This window comes from Podarcis filfolensis, assembly GCF_964270895.1.
Source record: "Podarcis filfolensis genome assembly, chromosome: Z".
NCBI lineage: Eukaryota > Metazoa > Chordata > Lepidosauria > Squamata > Lacertidae > Podarcis > Podarcis filfolensis.
This window is the reverse complement of record NC_139617.1, coordinates 449,170-461,891: the sequence shown is the minus strand read 5'-3', so window position 1 is coordinate 461,891 and position 12,722 is coordinate 449,170. Positions and strand designations below refer to the sequence as shown.

At 45.3% G+C, this 12,722-nt stretch overlaps 1 protein-coding gene across 1 annotated transcript in view; it reads right to left on the bottom strand.

Annotated features, from left to right (window-relative positions):
• Positions 1-12,722, bottom strand: part of LOC310754017 (uncharacterized protein) — a 52,962-nt gene that overhangs the window by 36,926 nt on the left and 3,314 nt on the right. The window contains exons 2-4 of the mRNA XM_083595425.1: positions 9,499-9,600; positions 3,855-3,932; positions 2,545-2,670 (exon numbers count right to left, since the gene is read on the bottom strand). Coding sequence (XP_083451551.1) covers positions 2,545-2,670; positions 3,855-3,932; positions 9,499-9,600 — 306 coding nt within the window. The remainder of the gene's footprint in view (positions 1-2,544; positions 2,671-3,854; positions 3,933-9,498; positions 9,601-12,722) is intronic.

The window sequence follows — 12,722 nt, the reverse complement described above, 5'->3', positions numbered from 1 at the left end:
CGGTTCTCAAATGCCAAAACCTGGTAGGAAACGTTCTGGTTTCCGGACGTTTTTCGGAAGCCGAAGGTCCGACATGGCTGTCAGCGATTATTTCTGGGGCGCCTGCGCCAATGAGAAGCCACGCCTTGGTTTTTGAACATTTGGACTTCTGGAATGGGTGAAGTTTAGCGTATTGTTTTTGCTCTTCTTTTGGCATTTTTGTTTTTTTAAAAGGCTTTTCCAGTTGATTTGTTTTTGTGACTGTGTGAACCCAGTTCAGCTCCTGATGGACTGATTGTGTGACTGCAGAAATGGATAAAAGCCCCCCATCTAAACAATGACTTTAGCTACGGATGGATGGTTTTGGAACAGACTTCCAGAACGCTTTAAGTTTGAGAACCAAGGTTTAGGGAAGTTTTTAATGTTTAATGCTGTTTAATGTGTTTTTAATACTTGGTTGGGAGGAACCCAGGGTGGCTGGGGAAACCCAGCTAGATGGGCGGGGTATAAATAAATAAATAAATAAATAAATAGGTACCACTGTACTCAACTTGGCTTGTGACAGCCCGGTTCCATGATGCCAGGCGCACGGGCAAATCCCACTCGCCATTGCAGTAGCATGTGTCACACTGGGCCTGGAGGGGTTGCTGTGCTAATACAGTGGTCCCTTGGTTTTCAAACTGAATCTGTTCCGGAAATCGGTTCCAAAACAAAAGTGTTCGAAAACCAAGGCGCTCTTTCCCATAGAGAGGAATGAAAAACAAATTAACACGTTCCAGGCTTTGAAAAACAACCCCTAAAAACAGCCATTTCACATGAATTTTACTATCTAACAGGACCACTGAATCATCAAATGAAAGCAGTAAGCAATGTACTGTACTATAAAAGAAATAAAACAGCATGGTAGGTGATAAAAATTTAAATTACTGTACTTTTCTGTGTGTAAGACTAGGGTTTATTTATTTGAAAATTCATGCAAAAATGGGGGGTTGTCCTATACACGGATACAATCTCCCCCCATTTTCTTAATTTGGAGTCCCCCAAAATAGGGGGTGTCTTATACACAGAAAAATATAGTAATTTTTTTCTGACCTGCACTGACGATAGTCATTGTTTGGATGGGGGGCTTTGATCCATTTCCGCAGTCACACAATCTATCCATCCATCCATCCGTAGCTAAAGTCACTGTTTGGATGGGGGGCTTCTATCTATTTCCGCAGTCACACAATCAATCTATCAGTAGCTGAACTGGGCTCCACACGGTCACAAAAACAAATCAACTGAAAAAGCATCAAAGCCAAATAAAGAGCAAAAAAAAAGGTGCCAAACTTCATCCGTTCCGAAAGTCCGTTGGACTTTCCAAAAACCGAGGCGCGGCTTCCGATTGGCGCAGGCGCCCCAGAGTAGCCGACAGCCGAATTTGATGTTCGGCTTCCGAAAAATGTTCGAAAACCAGAACACTTCCTTCTGGTTTTTCGGCGTTTGGGAAACAAGGTGTTTGAGAACCAAGGTACCACAGTATGTCCCATGTTCTGCAAAGTGGGCTGGATGTGAGTGCATCCAAGACACAGGGATGAATTTTATCTACCCAGGCTAAGACTCCCAGTCTGCTATCCTGCATATGCGGAGAAAGTCTGCCCTTCTGTTCTGCCCTGAAGAGGAACAGCTGTCAAACCTGGACTTCCACAGCATGTCCTGCCTCGTTATAGATTATACCCCCAAATTCTCATGTCCTCACACAGTCCTACCACATAGGCTTGAAAGTACCCTCCCCGTTTTTAACATCTCCAACAAATGTCTAAGTTTTTTTTAGACCAGGCACCCCCAAACTTGGCCTTCCAGCTGTTTTGGGACTACAATTTCTGTAATGGCTTTAGGGGTTGCTTGTGCGTAAGTTGCCGCCGCTCTGGGCTAGGTTGGCTGGTTAAACCATTTCTCGCTGGACAGCCATCCACTCCGTGGCTGTTCAGTCGCTGGCAGAATCCGTCAGTGGGCGTTTCTTAAACCTCTTCCAGCAAAGAAGTTCTTTGACGCCAAGTCGCCGCCTACTTTCCCCGCGCGGAAGTCTTCTGCGCAGGGTGGGTGTGGGCAGCGGAGGACCTGTGCTCTCCTCACTGGTCTGCGAAGAGTCCTGGAGGCCCCTCTCTGCTCTCCCCATCGGCCCCCCTCTATCCCTGGTGTTGCGCTGATTTTCTTCCCCAGCCGGAGACCTGCCTCTCTCCCTGCTTGGCCCCTCTCCAGCATCGCTGTGGAGCCTTGCCTCCTCCGCTAGTTCCGACGGCAGTTCCCTGACAATTTCCATCATCCCTGACCACTGGTCCTGTGAGCTAGGAATGATGGGAGTTGTAGTCCCAAAACAGCTGGAGGGCAGAGTTTGGGGGTGCCTGGATTAGGTTTTCCTCTCATTTTGATGTTTCTACGGTGAACCCCTTTTGTCTGTCCTTGCTATATCTTTCACTGAGTTGGAAGGAGAGGTTTAATAAGCGCATTGGCCAGATACACCACTCCTAACACATCATATGTGTTAAAAATCATTGATTTTTATCCACCCTGATGCCCTGTTACCTGAGGGATCTTGGCCATCAGCTGATAAAGTGGCGGCACTTTTACTCCTAGCTAGGGAGGCCTGGGTGGGGGTAAGCAGGCGGCTGAGCACGTTGCTCTCCAGAGGACTGACCTGGGAACGGCGAGCTGGAGGGCGGGAAGAAACCAAAGAGGATTGCAACAGAAAATGCAAAAACAAAGCAAGCAGCCTAATGAAGCAAAGTATGGGAGACTATCGCAAGTCAAAGTGCATTTAGAAAGAAAGAACATCATGGAGAGACAGTGAGAGCCTACACCAGGGGTCAGCAAACTTTTTCAGAAGGAGGCCGGTCCACTGTCCCTCAGAGCTTGTGGGAGGCCGGATTAGATTTTTTTTTGGTGGGGGGGGGGGGAATGAACAAATTCTTATGCCCCACAAATCACCCAGAGATGCATTTTAAATTAAAGGACACATTCTACTCATGTCAAAACACGCTGATTCCCGGACTGCCCACGGGCCGGATTAAGAAGGCGAATGGGCTGGATCCGGCCCCCGGGCCTTAGTTTGCCTACCCATGGCCTACACTCACATATGATTTAAAACACGTTATTCTTAAGGGAAGCTCAATAATTTTAAAATTTTAAAGCCCAATTTATATCAAAGCAAGAAACAGGTAAAAATACATGTTTTTCAAATCTGTTTTTCAGCCATCCTGCACTGCTAGTGCACAAATGACAGACATACAGTCCTCCTGCGGAAACCCCACTGATGTTAAGTATGCCTGCACATTTCTTTTTCGTCTTAATGTAGTTAATGTAGGCAAAGATCCTGGTGGATTGGCGCGCTTTACATTAACAGCGGATTACTGTTATATTTGAATATTAAACACAGTGGTACCTCAGGTTACAGACACTTCAGGTTACAGACTCCGCTAACCTCGGGTTAAGAACTTTGCTTCAGGATAAGAACAGAAATTGCGCAGCGGCAGCGGGAGGCCTCATTAGCTAAAGTGGTGCTTCAGGTTAAGAACAGTTTCAGGTTAAGAACAGACCTCCGGAACAAATTACCGTATTTTTTGCTCTATAAGACTCACTTTTTCCCTCCTAAAAAGTAAGGGGAAATGTGTGTGTGTCTTATGGAGCGAATGCAGGCTGCGCAGCTATCCCAGAAGCCAGAACAGCAAGAGGGATCGCTGCTTTCGCTGCGCAGCAATCCCTCTTGCTGTTCTGGCTTCTGGGATTCAGAGTTTATTTAAAAAACGGCTTTCATTAGCAACCAATTTTCCCACTTCTCCTGTTTTTCGGGCTGGGCGGAAATCTGTTTTTTGCACCTTTCTGCTCTGCTTACAAACCTTTGGATTCTGGCTGCTCAGAATTCGGAGGAACTTTGTTATTCAGTCTGTTTAACGAAGAACTTCTTTTAGTTGAGCCTACAAGGATAAAATCGTGCCACGATTAGCTTTGCATATAGTGGCATGTATATCAATCAAGCCAATTACGAAAATTGACAGAAGATGATTACGCTCTTCAATCTGAATTGCAATGTGTATAAAACTCCACGTAGATGGAAAGAGGAAGCACATTCTCGATTAATTCAGAAAGCAATTATTGCTGGGTGGAAATTTCTCAACCACTTTTTTTTAATTGACAGGGCCTGTGAACTACCCTTTCTAATTGGCTACAACCCTAATTAGCTTTGTAAATGCTCTATTTCACAAATACAGTCTTGTGCGGAAGAGGTCAGTATCCCAATGGTAGAAAATCTACTGTATTTCCCCCAATTTTTTTAAGGTTTAAAATTGGGGGTCGTCTTATACACAGAATGTTGCCATCCATGATTTCTTCATTTTGGTCTCAAAAAAGAGGGGTCATCTTATACACAGAAAAATACGATACTTCACATGTAGAGAACACCCCAGGGTCAACCCCTGGGGGTCTCCAGGTAGGGCTGGAAAGACCGCTATCTGAAATCGCAAGGAACTACCGCTAGTTAGTATGAACAGTATTGACTTAGACGGGCCAATGGTCTGATTGCAGGGAAGGCAACTTCCTAGGTCCCAATCCCACAAAATAACAGTAACAGGGGGGCTCAGTGCAATTACAGCATGTAGAGAATGAACCATCTGCCCAGACTTAGGCCCAGTTCATCATCATCATCATCATCATCATCAGTTTTTATTTATACCCCACCCATCTGGCTGGGTTTCCCCAGTTCATTAATAATAATAATAATTTATTATTTCTATCCCAACTGTCTGGCTGGGTTTCCCCAGCCACTCCTGGCGGCTTCCAACAAAAGAGTAAAAATACATTAAAACATCAATAATTAAAAACTTCCCTAAACAGTTCCGAAGTCAATGACTTCCCATTCGAGGCTGACAGGCACACACCCCTTCCTCTCTGTCATGGCCACGAGACCAGAAGATTTCACTTCAAATTTTAAGGAAACCAGTCTGCTGTTAAATCCAACTCAGGAAACTGGGGTTTGTTTATATTACATTATGGTTTGACTCCCTGGTCCTGAATGGGGCAACTGTGCCCCTGAAGGACCAGCTGCGCAGCCTGGGGGTGATCTTGGACCCAAGGAGGCACAGGTCCATTCTGTGTCCAGCGCAGCTCCATCTGGGATGCAGGATGAGACCCTACCTGCCCAGAGTGGCGCATGCTCTGGTTATCTCCCGCTTGGACTACTGCCATGCACTCTACATGGGTCTGCCTTGGAAGGTGACCCAAAAACTGCAACTAATCCAGAATGCGGCAGCCAGACTGGGGACTGGGACCGCTAAGACCATATAACACCAGTCTTGAGAGACCTGCACTGGCTCCCCGTACGTTTCCGAGCCCAATTCAAAGTGTATTAAGAGGATGCTGGCGAGGCAGGCTGAACCTTTCTGTAAACAAGGATTTCATTCTTCCCAAAAGGAAACCTTCCTCTGTGGGTCAATTTGAAGAGGATGCCAGTGAGGTTGAACCTTTCTGTAAATTAAAGTCTTACTGAGACCATAAAACACCAGTCCTGAGAGACCTGCATTGGCTCCCAGGACATTTCCAAGCACAATTCAAAGTGTTGGTGCTGACCTTGAAAGCCATCAATGGCCTTGGTCCGGTAGACGTGAAGGAGTGTCTCCACCCTGGATGCCGGGGTCCCTCTCCTGCGAGAAGCGAGGTTACAGGGAACCAGGCAGGGGCCTTCTCGGTGGTGGCGCCCACCCTGTGGAACACCCTCCCACCAGATGTCAAGGTGATAAGCAACTATCTTACTTTCAAAAGACTTCTGAAGGCAGCCCTGTTTAGGGAAGTTTTTCATGTTTCATGCTGTATTGTGTTTTTAATATTCAACTGGGAGCCGCCCAGAGTGGCTGGGGAAACCCAGTCAGATGGCCGGGGTATAAATAATAAATTATTATTATACTATTGTTGTTGTTATACTGTTGTTGTTGTTGTTGTTGTTGTTGTTGTTGTTGTTGTTGTTGTTGTTGTTGTTAATAGATGGGTCATTGGTCTGATCCAGCAAGTCTGTTCTTCTATTCTTATGACTGAGAATCAGCCATATTTAGAATCAAAGAACCATTATCACAAATCAAGATAACTAGATCTGACTCTGTAATTCTCTTCTGCAGGTGGAGGTTAACATGACCATATGTGGTCATGAAGTATGAACTTGTGCAGCCCATGTACAACCTTGCCTGCTGTCTGTGAAATCTAGAAAGTCTCAGGACAGGAGATGTACATAAATCACTTTTAATAGTAAACGGTTGAGGGAATCTGACTCTATGTGAGAAAAGCGTCACACAATACAGCAGAGAATAATTGGGCGTACAGACAGAAGTACGTTGCAAACCGTATGCATGATATGGCTGCTCTCTTTGCCGTGCTACTTTAGACTTTGTGCAATGGCCGGCTGGGGATGCTAGCAGCAGGATCAGAGAATGCAAGGATAAATGTGGAGACAGTGATTTAAAGAAGTTGAATTGTAGCGGAGGGAAGCTGAGGGTGGGTGGGGGGAGTACTATACAACATGTACCGTATTTTTTGCTCCATAGGACGCACTTTTTTCTTCCTAAAATGTAAGGGGAAATGTCTGTGCGTCTTATGGAGCGAATGCGTGGTCCCTGGAGCTGAATTGCCCAGGGTCAAAAAGCAAATCATGCTCTTTTTTTTGAAAGAGGGAAGTGGGTGTTGAAACAAAGCCGCTGATTGGCAAGTGATCGGGGAGCGAGATAAGGGACGCTAGTGATAAAGGAGGCTGCCTGTGAGGGGGGAGGTAAAGACAGCAAACTTGCAAGGAGAGGAGACAGGAAGACCAAAGCAATGAGGAGAGAAATTAGAAGAAAAGGAGGAGCAAAAAACTGCTCCAGCTGAGGAAAAGACACTAAGGCAAACAAGAGAGAAGGGGGTGTTGAAAGGAAGCAGCTGATTGGTAAGCGATAAGGGAAAGAGATAAGGGACGCGATAAAGGAGGCTGCCTGGGAGGGGGGATCCTCAGGATTTTGACATTGGGTCACCTCAAATTCACCATATGATCATGTAACATGTCCATGGCTATAAAAAGGTAAAGGTACCCCTGCCTGTACGGGCCAGTCTTGCCAGACTCTAGGGTTGTGCGCTCTATAGGCCGGGAGCCAGCGCTGTCCGCAGACACTTCCGGGTCACGTGGCCAGTGTGACAAGCTGCATCTGGCGAGCCAGCACAGCACACGGAACGCCGTTTACCTTCCTGCTGGTAAGCGGTCCCTATTTATCTACTTGCACCCGGGGGTGCTTTCGAACTGCTAGGTTGGCAGGCGCTGGGACCGAAGGACGGGAGCTCACCCCGCCGCGGGGATTCGAACCGCCAACCATGTGATCGGCAAGTCCTAGGCGCTGAGGTTTTACCCACAGCGCCACCCGCGTCCCTATAGTCCCTCAATGGCTATAGCCTGCACCAAAAAAATCACACATCCACTTTTTTGTGGGGCTGCAATGGTGCAAAAACCTGATTACAAAGCACAGATCCACATGGATCCTCAGGATTTTTGCATTGGGTCACCCCAAATTCACCGTCAGATCACCTAACATGTCCATGGCTACAGCCTGCACCAAAAAAATCATGCACCCACTGTTGCCTGGGGCCACAATGGCACAGAAACGTGGTTACAAAGAACGGATTCACAAGGATTCTCAGGATTTTTGCATTGGGCTACCCCAAACTCACTGTCAAATCACATGTCTGTGGCCACAGCATTCACCACAAAAATCATACGTCCACTGTTTCGTTCAGAATATTTTTTTTCTTGTTTTCCTCCTCTAAAAACTAGGTGCGTCTTATGGAGCGAAAAATATTTGTTTTCAATGTTTTTGAACTGTGTTTTTTCTTCTCTCAATTTCATTTCATTTTTTTCTGTTGTTCTATTTTTGCTGTATTATTTAAATAAATATTTTTTTTAAAAAGGGAAAAGGGAAAAAAAGGAAAGGGGGAAAAACTGCCACCAATTTTCAGACACCTGACTACTGTCCTTTTCCGTGTAGAAGACACCCCCATGTATAAGATGACCCCTCTTTTTTGAGCCCAAAATGAAGAAATAATGAATGGCAACATTCTGTGTACAAGACTAATATAGTCTTATACACGGAAAAACACAGTACTTAAGTCTTGGGTCAAATGGAAGTGCTTGTGATTGACAGCATGCAAATCCTGATGGGTTAGTATGGAAGAGTAGGTGGCAACAAAAAAGGAATGGCAGGATAAATTATTAGATTATGCTGAATTGGCCAGATTAACAGAGACGATTAGGGGACAATCCAGATAAGAATTCCAAAAAGAATGGGGAAAATGCAGAGAATACTTTCCCAAAAAGTGCCCCAAAATACACACCTGGACTTGTTTCGATTAATTTCTACAGGAGACTTTGTGGTTTTTTTAAGTCATAATTAGGAAAAAATGTAATAATCCCATACAAAAGAAATAGTATACAAGAAGTAAATAAGGAGGCCATTTACAGGATAAAGGAAGTCTTTTATTTTTATGTTATCTTTGTGTAAGAGGATAGGAGTTTAATTTTGATAATTAAATTGTCAATGGTGGTGGGTTTGTTTGTATGTATGAGTTGTTGTGGACCATGTTGTAAATAAAGGTAAAGGTAAAGGGACAGAGACATCACCTTGCCAACAAAGGTCCGTATAGTTAAAACTATGGTTTTCCCAGTAGTGATTTATGGAAGTGAGAGCTGGACCATAAAGAAGGCTGATCGCCGAAGAATTGATGCTTTTGAATTATGGTGCTGGAGGAGACTCTTGAGAGTCCCATGGACTGCAAGAAGATCAAACCTCTCCATTCTGAAGGAAATCAGCCCTGAGTGCTCACTGGAAGGACAGATCGTGAAGCTGAGGCTCCAATACTTTGGCCACCTCATGAGAAGAGAAGACTCCCTGGAAAAGACCCTGATGTTGGGAAAGATGGAGGGCACAAGGAGAAGGGGACGACAGAGGACGAGATGGTTGGATAGTGTCTTCGAAGCTACAAACATGAGTCTGAACAAACTGCGGGAGGCAGTGGAAGACAGAAGTGCCTGGCGTGCTCTGGTCCATGGGGTCACGAAGAGTCGGACATGACTAAACGACTAAACAACAACAACAAAGGGACCCCTGACCATTAGGTCCAGTCATGACTGACTCTGGGGTTGCGGCGCTCATCTTGCTTTATTGGCCGAGGGAGCCGGCGTACAGCTTCCAGGTCATGTGGCCAGCATGACTAAGCCGCTTCTGGCAAACCAGAGAAATCAGGGGTAATAATTTGGCTTTCTGAATTCCAGAACTGAGGGTGTCTGCAAAGTGTCTACCATGACTCTTCTGTTCTAAGGGACCTTGTCACATCCAGCAACCAATGGGTGGAGATATGCACTGTCTCCTCGGTTAACAAATTGAGTCAAAATAGGGAATTTAAGGCCAAAATATCACGAAGAGGTGTAAAGGTGGAAAAGCATGCTATGTTGTTGCTGTTTTGCAAACATACACTCACCCTTACTAGGAGAATTCAGACGTGCTGCTGAGGATGAAAGGCGCTTACTGATGACAGTTTCCGCTTGCTTAAGGTTTGCTGAGGAGGTAGAGCGCTTGCTGCCTGAAAAAAGGAATTATTACTTTAGCACAGGGTAGATTTAAGTTCTCAAACTGAATCTGTTCCGGAAACCAAAGCATTCCAAAACCAAGGTGTGCCTTCCCATAGAAAGGAATGCAAAATATATTACTCCATTGGAGACTTTGAAAAACAACCCCTAAAACAGCCATTTCACATGAATTTTGCTATCTGGTCTGCACTCTTTATAAAGACTTGAGGAATGAGATTCTCACCCCTCTTTTATTGTCCATTCCGGGTCACCCAACCACTGCCAGTCTCCTTCCTCTTGGCAGGTCAAGAGGAGCAGAGGACAGCAAAGGCTGCCAGGTTTTGAGCTGGGGCCATCAGAAGATCCACTATTTGGCTGCTGATTGAGGATCCTAAAGTGTCTTTTATACCATCGACTTTTGATTTCTGTTCTTTGTATACTGCATTCCTGTTTTGTTGCTATGGCTGATGGCTGACACAAATAAAGATTCATTCATTCATTCCAACTCTTGAGACACAGGCACAACTCCTAAAAGGATGTCTGCCTGGGACATGCAACTCTGGGGTCTCTGATTCAGTTCATAGAAATAGCAGGGTAGCAGACTGGGTGGGTGAACAGGTAGGCAGGTAAGGAGTTCCTATAGTGGAGGCAGCATCTAGGCTATATTACACCAGACACCAGAGAATATTCCAAGGGGCCATGCCTAAGGTTTTCATGCAGTGTATACAATAATCTTATGAGCAAGCAGGTCATACGAATTATTTCTATCTCAAAGAGGAAGTAGCAAGTCAGTTGCATGCAAGCAATTGCCTGGTTAAGAGGAACGCAGCTCTGCGTGGGTTACGGAAGGCCTCTAAGCAACACCGTTCTAGACAGGAAGTTACCGTTGCTTAAATCCAGCTATTGAAGGAGAATGCCAAGGCTAATGGGGTTAGTTCAAATAATAGCAAGCAGGCAAATAGATACTAGACCCACCTTCATCTGGAATTGGCGACTCTGTGAAATAAAGTTTGTAAACGAAAATCACAACGATGAAACAAGCATGAGAGAATTCACAAGGAAAACATTCAGAAATAAGGGGCAAGGCAGGATTAAGGTTCTTAATCTTAAATAACTGGCACTCTTATTGAACAATCCCATTACAAGATGTAACATTAGTTAAATCCCCAATCTGCCAGTACCTAACAACATAGGAAGCTGTCTTATACTGGGTCAGAGCATTGGGTTCACCTAGTTCAGTACTGCCAACACTGACCGGCAGAAGATGTTCATGGCTAATTCCCTTTCCTGACAACAACAACAACAATTTATTATTTATACCCCGCCCATCTGGCTGGGTTTCCCCAGCCACTCTGGGCAGCTTCCAACAAAATATCAAAATGCAATGATTCATCCAATATCAAAAGCTTCCCTAAACAGGGCTGCCTTCAGATGTCTTCTAAAAGTCAGATGGTTGTTTATTTCCTTGACATCTGACGGGCAGGCGTTCCACAGGGCTGGTGCCACAACCGAGAAGGCCCTCTGCCTGGTTCCCTGTAACTTCGCTTTTCTCAGGGAGGGAACTGCCAGAAGGTCCTCGGGAGAGGGACCCCAGTGTCTGGTGGAGGTGCTTCTTCACATCTACTGGGCCGAGGCCTTTTAGGGCTTTCAAGGTCAGCACCAACACCTTGAATTGTGCCTGGAAAGGTCCTGGGAGCCAATGTAGGTCTTTCAGGACTGGTGTTATGTGGTCTCGGGCTGTGCAAATGCAAAGCATGTGCTCTGTCACTCCAAGGGCCTGCCACCCTTACAAAGATACTGTTTCAGCCCAGAAGGACATCAAAATGTAGATTAAGGGAGTTTATGCCCCTTTTGATATTAACATTCAATATGAACGCAAAAGACTCAGGTGTTATCAAGCACCGGGAAACCTCACAGAAACTCGCCTACTCTTCGCTTCATTGTTACACTCCTATGACAAGTAGAATCCAACAGGAGCGCCTTGCTCCAAACGGGACAGGTTTTAACAGTGTGCCACCGGACCCGATTAACTATTTTTAAGGTAGAAATGTCTCTAGGAGGAGGCACCCACAAGGGAAATGGAAAGCTTGTCTATTTAAAAAGTTCCCCCTCTGCTCAATCATTTTTAGTCATCTGAAGGCAGCCCTGTTTAGGGAAGCTTTGAATATTGGATGAATCATTGTATTTTAATATTCTGCTGGAAGCTGCCCAGAGTGGCTGGGGAAACCCAGCCAGATGGACGGGGTATAAATAATAAATTGTTGTTGTTGTTGTTGTATAAATCATAAATTGTTGTTGTTGTTGTTGTTGTCGTCAGGAAAGGGAATTAGCCATGATAGCTAAGTGAATGTCCAGGCTCAAACAGAAAGTTCCTCTGAGTAGCCGTTGTGGGGGTGGTAAACAGCAATGGGTGGCTATTTCCTCCATGCACTAAACTGGGATTCCTGGAAGCAACTGGCAGGCCAATGCCCAAAACAAGATGACTAGATTTATTGTATTTTATTGTATTTTAATAAAGATGGGTGGGGTATAAATAACTGACATAGGAAAGCTACCGTGCTTTCTGTAGAAAGAGCCAGTTTAAACAGGCCACATTTACTGAACCCTTCACCTTTACTTTTAAATCAAACCACACTTCATTCCCATGCTCAGTTTTTCATACATCCAAAGCTGCCTTACAGGGAACCAGCCTCGTGGTCTAAACTGGCCCAGCACTGACTACTCTGGCTGGCAGCGTTTAAAAGACTGTCTCAAAGCAAATCCAAAGCAACGACTCTCTTCTGAATTTAAAAATGGAAAGCGTAATGCTGGTGGTCAACAAAAGAGGTTGAAAGATCTCAAGGCAAATCTAAAAAAAAGTAGTATAAACACCGACAACTGGGAAACACCGGCCTGCGAGCGCTCCAATTGGAGAACAGCCTTGACCAAATGTGTCCTGTGCTTTGGAGACACTCAAACTCAGGATGCGACGGAGAAACGGGTGAAGAGGAAGGCACGCTGGGCAAATCCACACCGGGATTAACTCCTGCCTGGAATCCAATGTCCCTGCTGCTGAAGGACGTGTGAGTCCAGAATTGACCTCTGCAATCCCACAAAAGGGATTGCCAAAGAAGAGAAGAAGAAAAAGAGGGGGAAG